The 15,006-nt window shown below is 36.3% G+C and overlaps 3 protein-coding genes across 7 annotated transcripts; all 3 read right to left on the bottom strand.

Annotated features, from left to right (window-relative positions):
• Positions 1–57: 57 nt before the first annotated feature.
• LOC149727507 (xaa-Pro dipeptidase-like) lies at positions 58–9,012 on the bottom strand. Its single transcript, XM_089887615.1, has 12 exons — positions 8,872–9,012; positions 8,400–8,580; positions 7,829–8,020; positions 7,520–7,567; positions 6,742–6,803; positions 5,924–6,091; positions 2,802–2,948; positions 2,249–2,397; positions 1,860–2,044; positions 1,270–1,380; positions 790–873; positions 58–601 (listed from the first exon to the last, which is right to left on the bottom strand). Exons 1-12 carry the CDS (start codon positions 8,889–8,891, stop codon positions 443–445), a joined length of 1,506 nt encoding a protein of 501 aa, XP_089743741.1. The 5' UTR covers positions 8,892–9,012; the 3' UTR covers positions 58–442.
• Positions 3,151–5,248, bottom strand: LOC149727508 (tartrate-resistant acid phosphatase type 5-like). Its single transcript, XM_089887629.1, has one exon. The coding sequence runs from the start codon at positions 4,402–4,404 to the stop codon at positions 3,385–3,387; it is 1,020 nt and encodes a 339-aa protein (XP_089743755.1). The 5' UTR covers positions 4,405–5,248; the 3' UTR covers positions 3,151–3,384.
• LOC149727506 (uncharacterized) lies at positions 8,921–14,975 on the bottom strand. Of its 5 annotated transcripts, none has more exons than XM_089887608.1 (13): positions 14,632–14,975; positions 14,286–14,453; positions 13,982–14,044; positions 13,830–13,922; positions 13,504–13,584; positions 11,717–11,800; positions 11,545–11,591; positions 11,346–11,453; positions 10,960–11,280; positions 10,417–10,531; positions 9,971–10,093; positions 9,511–9,642; positions 8,921–9,244 (listed from the first exon to the last, which is right to left on the bottom strand). In XM_089887608.1, the coding sequence occupies exons 1-13, from the start codon at positions 14,805–14,807 to the stop codon at positions 9,127–9,129; spliced, it is 1,629 nt and encodes a 542-aa protein (XP_089743734.1). In that variant the 5' UTR covers positions 14,808–14,975; the 3' UTR covers positions 8,921–9,126. The 5 variants fall into 5 exon arrangements, with proteins under 5 accessions (XP_089743734.1, XP_089743735.1, XP_089743736.1 ...); XM_089887609.1 differs by having other exon boundaries at positions 10,960–11,277; XM_089887610.1 differs by having other exon boundaries at positions 10,960–11,274.
• Between the last annotated feature and the right edge of the window lie 31 nt (positions 14,976–15,006).

Raw genomic sequence — 15,006 nt, 5'->3', positions numbered from 1 at the left:
GTGAGGATACGGTTTTATAAATCTTTAAACGTTAAAAGGTGTCCCATCTTATAAGTATTCATTGCACAATTTAAAGTTTATTGCGGTTTCATGAACATGTATTTCAGTAACATATCGATGAAATACTGAATCGTAATATTTTACACATAAATGAATGAATGCAACAATCAGTACGAGGTATTTACATCAATTTAAAATAAAATCTTTGTTGAAATGTATTTCGTTCACTTATGCAAGTGGTTTATAATTATTGTACAAGTGTCAGGTGATTGAAGCCAGTGTTGCCAGATGAATTACAGTGTTGCCAGATGAATTACAAGTCTTTCCAGTGTTGCCAGAAGAATTAAAAGTTTGTTCAGTGTTTCCAGATGAATTACAAGTGTTTCCAGTGTTGCCAGATGAATTACAAGTTTTTCCAGTGTTGCCAGGTGTAAAGTTGTTATTATTGCTTAACACTGGGTAGCAAGGTGCCAGCCAATGATACGTCTTCGTTCTCCCGTCCTTCACGCATGAGTTGTTCGATCGCATCGACGTCACGTGGCACGCACGTCAACATTTCCATTCCCTCGCTTGTTATCGCGATGTCGTCTTCAATGCGAACCTGGTGTTTATATTGTCTGAATGAAATACACCTCGTGCTCGTTTACAAGATACCACGTATGTAACTTTGTGGGTGATTGTTTTCATGTATGGCTGACAGTTTAGACAACACTTTAGTGATCACTGATTCAGTAATATTATTAAAACATAGCAAACTGTATGATTACAAAACATAGAAACAATATTCACCCCTCCAAAGTTTTGAAATCTCTGTATTTCTTGTGCGTTGATGAAACACGACAATTGGGGATTGTTTAAAGCATCTTGTATGATCTATGGATTGATTAAGTTTATTCAGATATATCTGTTACTAAGTGAAAGTAGCATGGTTGAAGTAGCAAAGTGATGTAAGACAAATATTCAACTATGGTGAAGTCTTAGCAGTCAGCAGACAGAACGTTGAAATAAAACTTTTTACACTGGAAGAGACAAAAGCCCAATAAACCATAAAATATGTTTGATGTCGTGTACACGTCACCTTATCAATACCACGTGCATGGGTAAAAGCTCTTAAGTCTATCTTTGCAAAACTTGATTATTAAACATAAAAATTTTTTTAATAAAGTTTGTAAAATACTGTGAAGGTTTTACCCAAGACCCGTTAAATTTTTGGTAATTCGGAATAAAATTTGTGTAAAAAGTCCCCCCATTCAGGCAACCTTCACCCACCGGCCAGTTGAAATAAATCCCGGGTTCGATGGTCAGCACCATCCCCTCCTGCATCGTACGAGCAGTGCGCAAACTTTTCAAACCTGGTTCGGTTCGGCGTGTTGGTCCTTCCTGGTAGTTAACATTGTGACATCACAATTAACAATAATAAACATGGTTTTTTTATAGAATTATATTCCTCTACTATTGAGCTACAAATAAGTCTAATATATTAATATCGTTAAATATATAAACAAATGTTTTTAATAATTGATAGCGATCGTAATACACTAACATAGTTTAACGCTTGAACCATATTTTCTGCAATGCTTTATAATATATGGATAATACAAATATAATCCTTGTGTTTGTCATTTCACACCCGTAGTAAATATCATTAAAATAATAAATATCATGGGTTCACCATGTATGGTCAACCTGTGATATTTATCCTCGCATGGCGGGCAACAACAGTCGTTGTAACACGGGTGTTCTGTTTCAAACACCTCGTGCTCGCTTACAAGTTACCATGTATGTAACTTTGTGCGTGATTATCAATACTTTTTTGTTTCTGGCTGAAAATATATTTATCACAGACCACCAATTCTCACCTCAGGGTACCCCCCCACATCGTGCACGTCATGCCCCATAAAGTGTCCGAGGCCGTGGGGCATGAACACGGCACCAAGGCGCACATCCATCATGGCATCAACATCACCGTGTAACAAACCAATCTTCACCAACTCTTCAAGTTGCACACGATCGGCAAGCAGGTGCATATCAACCCATGATACACCTGTATGTTCAAGTTGAAACAAAATCTGGGGTGACATTGTTAAAATTACACTCTTTTAATATATCGCCCGTTTTACACCTATAGGTGGGTTGAAAATTTTGGACAAAACGAGGATAAACAAGTTAATTCCATTCAAGGTAACAATTTCAGCATCTATAAAAACCTTTGGCGGTGGTTAGATACTCAACAGCTAGCATGAGTTACCCGGCTTCAAAGCCTTCTGCACGGCCCTGTTGGCTTTCAACACAGCGTTGTAGATCAACTTCTGGTCGTTCGTAAACTTTCCGTTGACGGGGTATGAACAAGTGATGTCGCTCGCGTAACAATAGTATTCCCCGCCCATGTCGAATAAACTGTTGTTGGTAAACAATGGATGTATGATGTCATAACATGATATATAGTTTGAATTCTTGCATCACAAATGATGGAACCAGGACAGTATTTAGAAAGTCTCTGACAAAAAGGTTTTGTCCACAGCCTACAGGTTCAAGACTCAACTTTTCTATCATTATGGGCGTATGTGTCCTTGGGCAAGACACCTAATGGTAATTGCTTCAACCCAGTGGTCACTAATGGGTTGTCCAAATTGTGAGGGTTAGAGACAACAATCACTCATAAAGTTACATACGTAGTAACTTGTAAGCGAGGAGGAGGTGTATGAAACAGAACATCCTTCTGTCGTTGGCCCCGCCATGCAAGGATAAATAAGTTACATCCATTGTACATTAAACCACCCCACTATTACACCACAACCTACCACATGTCACCATCCTGTATCAGCCGATCATTAGGAGCCCCCGCGTGCCCGTAATGTAACACAGCGCAATGGTCACCGGTCGCGCCGATACACGTGTACGCAACATGTCTGCAACCTCCGTGGGTGTATACGTGGTGCTTGAATAAGCTGCGAACAAAATTAAATAAAAAATATTAAATTTATTTCACAGAATTATTTTAGAGTAAATAGTTTTACATTCCATTTCTAACAAAGGCATCATACACAAACTATGAGCCAAATCGGTTATTTCATTTCTGGTACAAAAAAATTTGTTATTTACAGATGTAGTTTTTTACATTTCTGTTTCTGGCATATATCATACACATAATGCAATCCATCATAGTTAGTTTATTTCTGGTACAACGCACAGTAATAGTTCATAATAAACACAAGTCACTAAATTTAATCAAGACAAAATCAAACAAAACACAAAATCATTAAAAATTATGAAAAAATGATTAACGGCAACAATAATCATTATGATATAGCATTATCATTGTGACATCACACTATCATTGTGACATCACAGTATCTTTGTGACATCACAATAAACTTGTCCATATTATTTCCTTGGAAGCATTGAATGTTTATACAGTGTAGAACCAGTGGCGGAGTGGAATCGTAAAACCATTTCGCTTTTTGTGGCGTCGAGTGTCGCGAAACCCCCTAACCCGAGAATATTTGCCCAATAGAACTGAAGGGAGTCTTGTGGGATGGAATCTTTATGTTTCATGCTGGGGTCGACTACATCCACTGCACCAGAGACAAAATATTCAACTGTAGAATTAGTTTCACGAATATGTTGCAGGTTATGGTCATGCCCACACATGTAAGTCGTTGCTTTGTATTTCTCCAGCAATGGCTTTAACTTCTCCAACAAACATCGCGTTGGACCGTGCTCTGCTATTGACCACACAGGGAAATGACCCGCTACTATGACGTAACTATCCTCGCTTTCTTTTAATGTTGTTTCTATGAATGATAGTTGGTCTTGAGCTGTAGCATCATCAATATCCCCATTAGGTTGTTCCCCTTCCTGCATAGTGTTTCCACATAAAGTAACGGTATCAATCATCACAATCGTAACGTTGAATCCATTCCCCAACATTTGTACTTTGTACCACATGTTGGGGAATACCCATCTATGAGAATGTTTGCTGTACTCAATCTGACCAGTGATATTCCCGTAATGATCATGGTTCCCCCCCACCAAGTACCACGGGATCGACTTAAACTGATCGTCATTGAAAACATTTTCGAAAGTATTTTGGAATCTTGAGTCGAATTCATTCACCACGCCGTCGTAGTAAAAGTTGTCGCCGAGTGCAAGGACAGCTTCGTAGCCATCATTCACAGAAACTTTCATTAGTTGTTTAGCGGTTGCTATCTCGAATGGTGAATAGTAAGGATAGAAAGGCAAACCCCCCCAATCTCCCATTACCACCAGTTTAAGAACATCGGCCATGGATTCATGGACAACAGATCTTGGACCTTCTTTGTAAAACTTCTTAAAATGAATTTTTCGTTGTGTAGACAACACAAACAAACTCACAAGAACAATAAAACAACTTAATTTATTCATTCTTATTTGTCCTGTATATTAACAACAAATAAATTAATATATGTCCTAAAAATAACAATATTCCTTATACCCACACAGAAATTGTTACAACTTTATTTAACTACATGCACAACAATATGTTTTATGCTTAATAAGCAACATTGTGATGTCACAGCTGCAAACAATGAACAATATGAGTTAATAATCAATCAGGCGTATAACAATGCAAGCGTCTCGTGATTGATACTTTGCACTATGACATCACAATAACCCAAAATATCTCATTGTTTATCTCTTCGATAGAGAAGATCAAATTAATTAAAACAACGAAGAGAAGGGATATAGCAACAAATGGTAAAAACATCTAAAATAACAACTTGGCTCTGTATATCAGTAAAAGCTGTATTTACATCAAATACTAAATAGTGTTTTAATACATTAATAGGTAATTAATAGTAACATATTATGACAAATGGCACCGGGTACAAATTAATAAAACACAATATAGATCAACGTAAAAACATTTAACAATAAGTTTAAAGCTATCAATCTTATTAATAATACAACAAACTACAACAACTACCTAACTATGGCTGTTGTGTAATTTTAATTGTTTCCTTCGTAAGCTGTGTAATGTCATAATGAAAACAATGAATGCTTTGTTAACACTGTACACATCTAACAATATGTTACTACTTGAGTTTCCTGGTCTTTAAAATAATGTGCGCAACATAAAAAAAGTTTAAACCATCATGTTATAATATTAATATTTTATATCCGGCAACACTGTGCAAATACAACTGGCAACACTGTACAAATACACCTGGCAAAACTGTACAAATACACCCGGCAACACTGTACAAATACACCTGGCAACACTGTACAAATACACCTGGCAACACTGTACAAATACACCGAGCAACACTGTACAAATACACCTGGCAACACTGTACAAATACACCGGGCAACACTGTACAAATACACCCGGCAACACTGTACAAATACACCTGGCAACACTGTACAAATACACCTGGCAAAACTGTACAAATACACCCGGCAACACTGTACAAATACACCTGGCAACACTGTACAAATACACCTGGCAACACTGTACAAATACACCGAGCAACACTGTACAAATACACCTGGCAACACTGTACAAATACACCTGGCAACACTGTACAAATACACCCGGCAAAACTGTACAAATACACCCAGCAACACTGTACAAATACACCTGGCAACACTGTACAAATACACCTGGCAACACTGTACAAATACACCCGGCAAAACTGTACAAATACACCCGGCAACACTGTACAAATACACCTGGCAACACTGTACAAATACACCCGGCAACACTGTACAAATACACCTGGCAACACTGTACAAATACACCTGGCAACACTGTACAAATACACCCGGCAACACTGTACAAATACACCTGGCAACACTGTACAAATACACCGGGCAACACTGTACAAATACACCCGGCAACACTGTACAAATACACCCGGCAACACTGTACAAATACACCCACCTTTCAGCCTGGTATTCCATCCACCCCGGGCGTATACGTCGCATGATCTCTTTATGCGCTTCGCTACTGACGCGGTTGACGTATCGCAAAACCTCGAGTTCTTGTTCGGACTTGATCACACGGCACTCGCTGATCACCGGGTGAAGCAGTTTGTTGTCAACTTTGAAACTACGAGAAAACAAAACCAAGAATCAAGTTCATTATATTTGAATCAGAGACTGACGAAGCCATTTAAGCAAATATTTCTCATACTTTTGGTTGGATTTGATTTTTGTCTGTTATGGTTTTGTAGCACCAGATCCTTACTGTATTTTTTTACACAAGAATCTTCCAACTCTGTGAGCACCAATTAAGGCTCAGGCCCGAAATTACAAGTTAAAACAAACCCATTGTTATGTCATAAATAAAGTACCTAGATATCTTGTTGCTACTGTTATTAAACAATTAGACAGACAGAGTGTAGTTTATAAAATATTCACACAAAAAATAGTGGAACTTTAGATTAAAGACCTTAAATTAATTTAATACAATATAACGGAAGATTGGTTTTGAACTACAATGATACGACTGCTTTACCATTTTTTAAGAGGAGGGGTTCTTATTTTACAGGGTTCTTATTTTACAAAAAAAAAATCCGAACCCCGATGACCCTCCCCCTTGTATACGCCCCTGACTCTTAGTATAACAATACCGTTAATTATATTACACCAACGTACCCTCTATAGTTATAGCTTTGTTAAACCCAAACGAGGTATTTCCATATTGTAGGCAAAATGTTGATATAATAATTGTTTCTGTTACAATATAATTCCCCTCACCTGCTAATTCCATCAAATGCTGCTTCCCTTGTGGTGAGACCACTATCGGTGTTTAATCCACTCTGTGGGATGTTTTAGTTGGTCGTTTATAAACATAGACATCTAACGTGGGTATGCAAGGCGTACATTGGAATCAATTGAGAAAACACAAGGTATTAATCTGGGTACACACGTACACATAGTAACAAGATAATTGAAAATACCACACCAATCAAAGGCAATGCTCACACCCTGGGCTCAACAATATCTCCCCCATCCACGCTCATACAAAAACACCCTGGGCTCAACAGCAGCCTGGTTTCTAAAAGAGAGTCACCTTTATACCCTTTTTGCATGGTAAAAAGTTAATGCGAATAACGGTCCGCATTAACTTGTCATATGATAACTCGCTTACCGCGTTATTTTGCATGGTCATTGGTTTATGCGTGTATCAACTTTGGGTTAACCTATTTTAGCGTAATATTGTTAAATCTAGTTTATAAAATGCTGGAGGGCTTTATTTTTTCTTTTAGTTTTAATACTTTATGGTGCTATTACGAAAACCTATAAAATTAATACCCGAAAAAGATTAGGCTCTTAAAAGTAAAACTGTACTTCTACCATACTTTTCTTTACTCGCATAATGCGAGTAACAACCAACCTTCTACAGCAGATGATACACTTATGACGTTATGCGTGTTAACTTTATTTTGCGAGTAAATATGCGAGTACTTACGCGCATAAAAGTGACCATGCAAAAAGGGTAATAGACAACCCAACAACATTAAGAAAAGCTCACCAAAGTAAGTAATGTTCCAGCTTTCATTTCTTTTAAGATTGTAGCGATCTGTAGATATGTCTTGTTAATAAATTATACTCAGTCATCAGTACAACATAGTTGAACATCTATAAACTGCTGCAGTCTAACTCTAGATGGTAGCACCCTGGGTGTTGGGGCAAACGGGCAATACATTTAAAACTTCATATCAATATCAGACTATCATGTTGGGACCTGAGATTTAGACCTCAGTTGGCCCATTACCCCAACACCCTGAGTGAGAGCATTAATGGTAATGGATGGAAAGGGTTTCAAATTCATCTTACTTACGTCATTAACAAACATGACGTCATCAACCCGATATTTAGCTTGGAAGTGACTTGGTGGAAATATCTCCCCCATCCACACCCGGTATTCAACAGGCAGCTTTGGTACGAAGAGAACGGATCTCCCGGATGTGACGTCAATCGCACCAAAGCAGTCTGGTTCGCTGACACCAAAACACCATTGGAAGAAGGATTCCTGTGGAAGGGGGTGCAATATGTAGTGGTGAAACTTAAGCAATGTGTTGTGCTTGTGCTTATCTATGAATGCTGGGGCAACGACAGTCATTATAACACGGGTGTTCTGTTTCAAACACCTCGTGCCCGCTTACTAGTTACCACGTATGTAACTTTGTGGGTGATTATTTTTTTGACAATTAGACAACCCATTTGTGACTAATGGTTTGGAACAATAATTAATAAGTGTCTTGCCCAAGAACACATGCGCCCACAATGGTAGCAGCATCGAGCCTTAAACCTGTAAAAGAAAAAATAAAGCCCTCCAACAACTTGACTGTGGAGATGTGGCAACTAATCTACGATACAAACACTTTAATTGTACGTCATAATAGCAATACCTGTCTGAATGTGATGTCACGATCGGTAGAATCTTGCTGTTGTTGTTGCCCTCCTTGGAGTAAAACAATGGAATGTTCTGGAACATCGATTGTTCGTAGTTTGTTGCACAATCGCTTACGATTGTCGGCGAATAAACTCATGGGAACGGACAACGTGTTTGCCCCGAGGCAAAACGCGGGTCTGGTAAAAATTGTTTTTACGTAAATTGGCATTGATAAGAACAAAATTTGTTAAGTTCTTAGATTAACGGTTTTAATTTCCTAAAGCAATTAAATTTAACAAAAAAAGAATTAGTCCAAATAAACTATATATATATATAAGTACTTCCAGTGTTGCTAAATATACAACAAACCAAAAACAAGTTCAACCAATGATGAACCAAAGATATATCTTGCAAATAACTGGCCTATCAAAAAGAAACAAAGAATTGAAGAAAACACAAGAATAAGAACAAAATACACCACAACTTACTGAGCTTTATCATGCGCCATGCTCCCACTACAACCTAACTTAACTTACACTGAAAAAACAAAATTGGGCAGCGTTAGCAATAATAGCAAAGTGCAATTAAACAAATATTTGAACAGACATTTCTGCTCTCCTGCCTTTTTCATATTTCTCTCACTTTGACAAGTAAACAAGTAATGTCCGTGTTGTGAATGAAATAAATCAAGGTCAAAGTGAATGTACAATAACATGACAGTGCTGATACAGAAATATAAAGTTTCATTTCTCCTTGTTAGCAACAGAACCAGCCACAGGAATAAACAATCTTCGGTATTCCAACGGGAAATTTTCTTCAATTATTATTTGTAACGGTTTTTCATCGGTTACAAATCGTTGCCTGGAGAAAAAGCTCATTTTAGAACAAGTCTATGCAGCTGTCCTAGTTTTGTACCTATACAAACATTTTAATACTATGCGGCTAATTTGTCTAACCTTATGTAGCATATGCAGCAAATACTTAACTTTATTCGTTAATTCAAGACTTTTAGCATTAAGACATACCATTTGTTTTCTTCATTATTACGAGGGGCAAAACAGAAGATAGATTTTTTTTAGGAAAACATTGAAAAAACATGTTAGAACCAACGGTTTAAAACAACCGACCTTCTCATAACAAGTTCAATGTCGGCCATCGTGACAACCTTTCTACCGCCGTGTAACGTCATTGTTTCAACGTCATGACATAACTGTTTGAAGAACTTCTCGAAACATTCTTCAACTAAATCCATTGCTCCTCTGGATGGGGATAGAGAGCAGTTAGTTTGATTTACATAAAATCTACTACAGATAATGAGTTTATACATGTGATTATGGTATTCTCCAGCACAGAATAAGCAGGCTTGCCGCTGCTACCATTGTGGGCGTATATGTCCTTGGGCAAGACATTTTACGATAATTGCTCCAACCCAGTGGTCACTAATGGGTTGTCCAAACTGTTAGCAATACAAAAAAGAAGCACTCACAAAGTTGCATACATGATAACTTGTAAGTGGGCACAAGGTGTATGAAACAGAACACCCGTGTTGTACCTAATGTTGCCTCATAAAAACGATCTGCAACATACTTGGTAACTTTATTGGCACAATAATGTTGCATGATCCCATAAAGTTGTTTCCTTGAAACAGGTAAGTTCCGCTTCGTTGGTTTCTTATTCTTATGAAAGGATGTTTGGCCAGCGGTGACCAATCTGAAACCATGCCAGAATGTTAATACTTGTTTCACACATTTAAAATAATTAAAAAAAATATATATTTTCAACCTTTCATGGTTTGTGGCTCCCTTTCAGAGACATCTAACACCCGTGGCCCCCTGCTCCATCAATAAAATAACCTACATTTGTTTAAACCAATTTACGTTTGTTATTTTATTCACTATTTTGCATTAATCGACCTCTAAATCAAACAAGGCCATGAAGAGAGCTTGTGGATTTCACTATATTTGTAGTGTAGAGAATGTATAATGGGGAACATGGTTATTTAAGTTTAAAGTGTTTGAGATAAACATAAATACCTCGTCATATTTGGCACCAGTCGCTTTTTCTTGACAGAAGACTTTGTTTGTTTGCTTTTATTAAGTGATTGTGATGTCATAAGAACCTTTGTTGCATCTTGAATAGGTTTATCACCTGGTGATCAATCTTTTTTAAATGATGGAATGATTTTAGGAGTTAATTTTAGAAAAAGAATTGAATAGAAAGTTGTAGTTATAGACTGTAGAAGCATATTATGTTAGATACATGTTGGGTGGATTGCATATAATAATGGTATGCACACAGAACACAACATATTTCAATTTTAACTTTCATTTATAAGAAGCAGGAACGATGTTATTGTAGTTAGTACTACAGAGTATAGACACATGTTGTTTTATATGTTTGTTCCGAAAATGCAAATCCCTATTTGTTTGGTTATAATGTATACGGGTAATTCTTTACTTGAATTACTCAGAATTAGGAATAAATGAATTTTATTGTAGTGTGTAGTGAAACATTTTGCTCATTTTGATTAGGGTTGTAAAGTTGGCGTTCAATATCTTTTTATAGCTTTTATTTACCCAAATTATCCTCATGGAAAGACCTGACAAGAAGCGGATCTTCCATGTCTTCGTCGGATGCTGAAGATGGCGGGACAACATCTTGCCAATCTGCTTCATTGTCGTCTTGATCAACTTGGTTGTCATCTTTATCGTTACCCGATGCTTGGCCATCAGCATTGAAGTCTTCGTCATGATTGTTCGTCGCCACGATAACTTGTTCCTCCATGTTTGCATCCTCCACACCCCCAATGTTACTTTGTTGATGGTCAACATTTTTAACCAATCCATCAACTTGGCTTTTCATTTCTTGAGACACATTTTCCACAGATTGATCTGCTGATGTAAATAATTTTAATCTCAAAACCTTGTTGTAGATATAAAAAGTTCCGTCAAATATTTAATACCATTTTCAAACTTTTCATTATTGTTCTTTTCCATGAAAACTTCTATGTTATCGTGGTTTTCATTTTCTTTAGAAATATTTTCAACAAGTTGATCGCTATGTTGATTATCTGTTTATAAAAAGTGAACCATAGTTTTCAAGTTTCAACATATTATGTCACTATGTCAGCAGATATAAAAGTTTTGTAAAACGTATTTTACCATTTTCCTCGTTTTCATTTTCAAAGATAACTTCGTCTTGGTGTGATCTGTTGGTAGGAGTATGACATCACAAACATATTTATAAAGTAACAATACATTAGTTAGAGTATGGGTTATTGGTTTATTACAATATTTTAAACAAATATAATTTCATTTAAAATACATTACTTACTTTTCGATCTGTGAAAGTTGAGTTTTGAATGGAAGAAGTTTTTCTTTCAGTTTTTGTGAAAATGTTTCAATGTATTCAGATGAACTGCAACGCGGGGGCAAGTTGTTGTGTAACAATAGGCTTGTTTAAACGATATACATAATAATATCACTGATTATTAGGGATGTGCCGAGCCGAGCCCGAACTCAAAAGCTCGTGCCCGAGCGTCTCCTTTTTTGACGCTCGGCGCTCGGCTGAAATCTGGGCCGAGCGCCGAGCCTCATATGCTATTGCTATAATGTTGCACGCGAGAGAAAAATATTACTGTACTGAAAATACTGAAAATGAAAAAAAGTGAAGCTACTAAGAGAAGATAACGAGAACAGTCAGCGTAGCTTCCTTTTTAATTATTTTTCGTTCGTTGTGAATTTGCTCTTTCGCAAGTAACGAATCGCAACGTTAGTGAAATTGCCCGTATGGAATTACAGCCGGTGTCAAATTACACGAGCGCGCAATGTTCCTGTATCTGATTTTAAATAAAAAGCTAATAACTCTTAAACTTTTTTATAATGAAATAAATAAACTGCTGCAACCATGGGGGCTGTTTTGTTGTAATGACAGATCCCATTTCCGCAAACACGCACCCAGACAGAAAGTGTTAAAACAGGCGTTGCATTCAATATTACTTTCTTTCGCTGGGAATTGGAACATATTTCATTTAATTGTTACGTCACTTGTCCTATAACAACATAACTATAAATTATGACGTTTCATAATATAACAATCGGGAAGAATGTTCCCACTTCCAACCAACCACAAGTTCAAAACCTCGTGTATGAGCGTTACATTTTTACGCTCTGCGCCGGTGTAGGATATAAAGGAAGACGCATGCGGTACCATACATTCTACACCTAACAAACGAAGCAATCGTTGTGAACTTATTCTCGTGAATAATGACGTAATGAAACTCCGGTTCTCGTGCGGTGCCATCAAACGATGTTTTTTGGGCTCTGTCCAAGCTCGACCGGAACGATACTATGTAATATCATATTGCAATCTCTGTTGGTTCCAATTTACTGATATCGTCGCTCTTCGCTTTTATATTTGTATCAATTAAAATTTACATAATCGCGATTTACCTGCATTTAAACTAATCATCAGAAACAAAAATTATACACAAACTACAGATCGTATGGAAGCGAATAAAACACGATTGTTTTATAACAATCACAAATCTCGTTTGTAATGTAACAATCGTAATGGTTTATTAAAGTTATTCTGGCGTAAATAATCGTTAGATTATCCACGATGGACATGCGTAAAACTTACACCAATGTTTCATTTATTAAAAAGACGTTTCTAATTAAGTATAAATAACGTAATATTGGTCCTAATTTACCGCATAAAGTAGAATAAAAAGATTAGTGTGCAAAACCAATATCTAAAGCGTTTATTTCGCTTTAGAGATAACGTTGTTTTTTATCTGTATGACAGACCCCTTTTGAACGCGCTAGTTGCACCACTGGCTGCAAAAGTTATAAATACTTTTTAATTAAATATTTTTTATTGGAAATTACGAAACGAGACGTCTTTTTAACCGCAAACCACGTGCTCTGTAATATTTAAATTAGCGACGCTTTTCGACTGAATATGAACGCGTTCTCGTACGCCTTTCTCCTTGATGACGTCATAGGTGCTCGGGCTCGGGCTCGTGCCGAGCTTTTCGTTGAAGCTCGGCGCTCGGCGAACCCGAGCTTTTACAACTTCAGCACATCCCTACTGATTATTTACATAATTGTTCTACTTACTCGTTTTGTAGCTGTGTTGAATGGAATGTTGGCAAAGTAGGAAGTTCTATGTTTGGTTCTAATTGAATGGAGGTATTTTCTCTGGTAATAATAACATTATGGTATTATTTAAAAGATTAGTTTTATTTTAATTTTAATAAACATTAAAAAGAAAACGTTGGCGAGTATATACGAAAAAAAATGGTAATGCCACTTTGCTGAAATATTCTTTCAAAAAAAAGTTTAAAATGCAAAAGTATAAATTATTAAACATAAAAGTGGTAAGATAAAAAAATTCTGTTTATTGTTGTGGAAAATACAAAGTTCGGTTAATTTAAATAACTCACTGGGCGTGTAACTTAAATTTGCTTAATTTTTCGTTTAGTTTTCTTCGATATTCGTTTATTGAGGTGTCTGGATTTTGTTCGTTATCATGTCTTCTGCAATGGTTTATGAATGATTATCATTGTAGCAGGAATAAACAACACATTACACGTACTGTGGTGGTTCGAGTTGTTTGGAGGATTGTTGGTCAACCAACTCCTGGAGCTCACTATTAGGTCTTGAAGTAAAAACATTTGTAAATGACAAAAACCTAACTATTTAACTTTTTAAACACAATAACAGCGGTCAAATTAATTAAAACAATGAAGAGATAGGAAATAAAGAAACGTAAAAATAAAAAATAAAAACTTCCAAATGTGCTCTTAAGGTATTTGTCAATTGTTTGAAACAGCAAAAGAAATTAACAAAAACAGCAAGAATAAAATTTAAATTAATTTATTGAATAATATTAAACTTACATTTGTACGAGGGATTCTGTTAGTTTCTTGTGTCGGTTACTTGGTTTAACAGTATTGATGACATCATGTGTTGTAATAACTGCGTGCAACGCTGTACGAGGGGTTACCAAACTTGTCTCAACAGCATCTGTGGTTTTGTCATTTTCCTGGGCGTTATCGTCGGTGCCGCTGATAAACAAACCTATTTTTATTCACTAGAAGATATAAAATCATGGCTTAAATTTAATACAACATTACTAATTCAATTCAAAATAAGTATGTATATAAATTCATTTATGTTTTGTTATTGTATTAGTTCAGAACTAAATTAATAGTATTTAACTTAGTTGGTTTATTTTATAACCACCTTTGTACAGTATCTGGCTGTTCAATTGTCAGTAGTTTGGATTTTCTAGTTTTTCTACGTTCTCTTTGAATAGTTTTTTCATTGTCACCGTGCGATATAACTTGTTGAATCAAAGTTCGAGGGGTTTCGAAGTCGGAGGTGTCTTCCTTGTTTAAAGATCGTTTCTTGCGCGGCATTATGCAATTATACTTTAAAGAGATTTTACTAATGATAAAAATATTTAAAATAAGTTTATACCATTTAAACAAAAAGTAAATATTCTGTTTTGATTCGAATTTTACGCGAAAATACTCGAGTAATTCGTAACTTTTGCAAACTGTATCAGAATTTGTTTACAAGTATTTGGAGAATCTGTACGATGTCGCATGGAAGTTT

Source organism: Ciona robusta, chromosome 11 (genome assembly GCF_009617815.1).
Source record: "Ciona robusta chromosome 11, ASM961781v2".
Lineage (NCBI taxonomy): Eukaryota > Metazoa > Chordata > Ascidiacea > Phlebobranchia > Cionidae > Ciona > Ciona robusta.
This window is presented reverse-complemented; position numbering and strand designations above follow the sequence as displayed.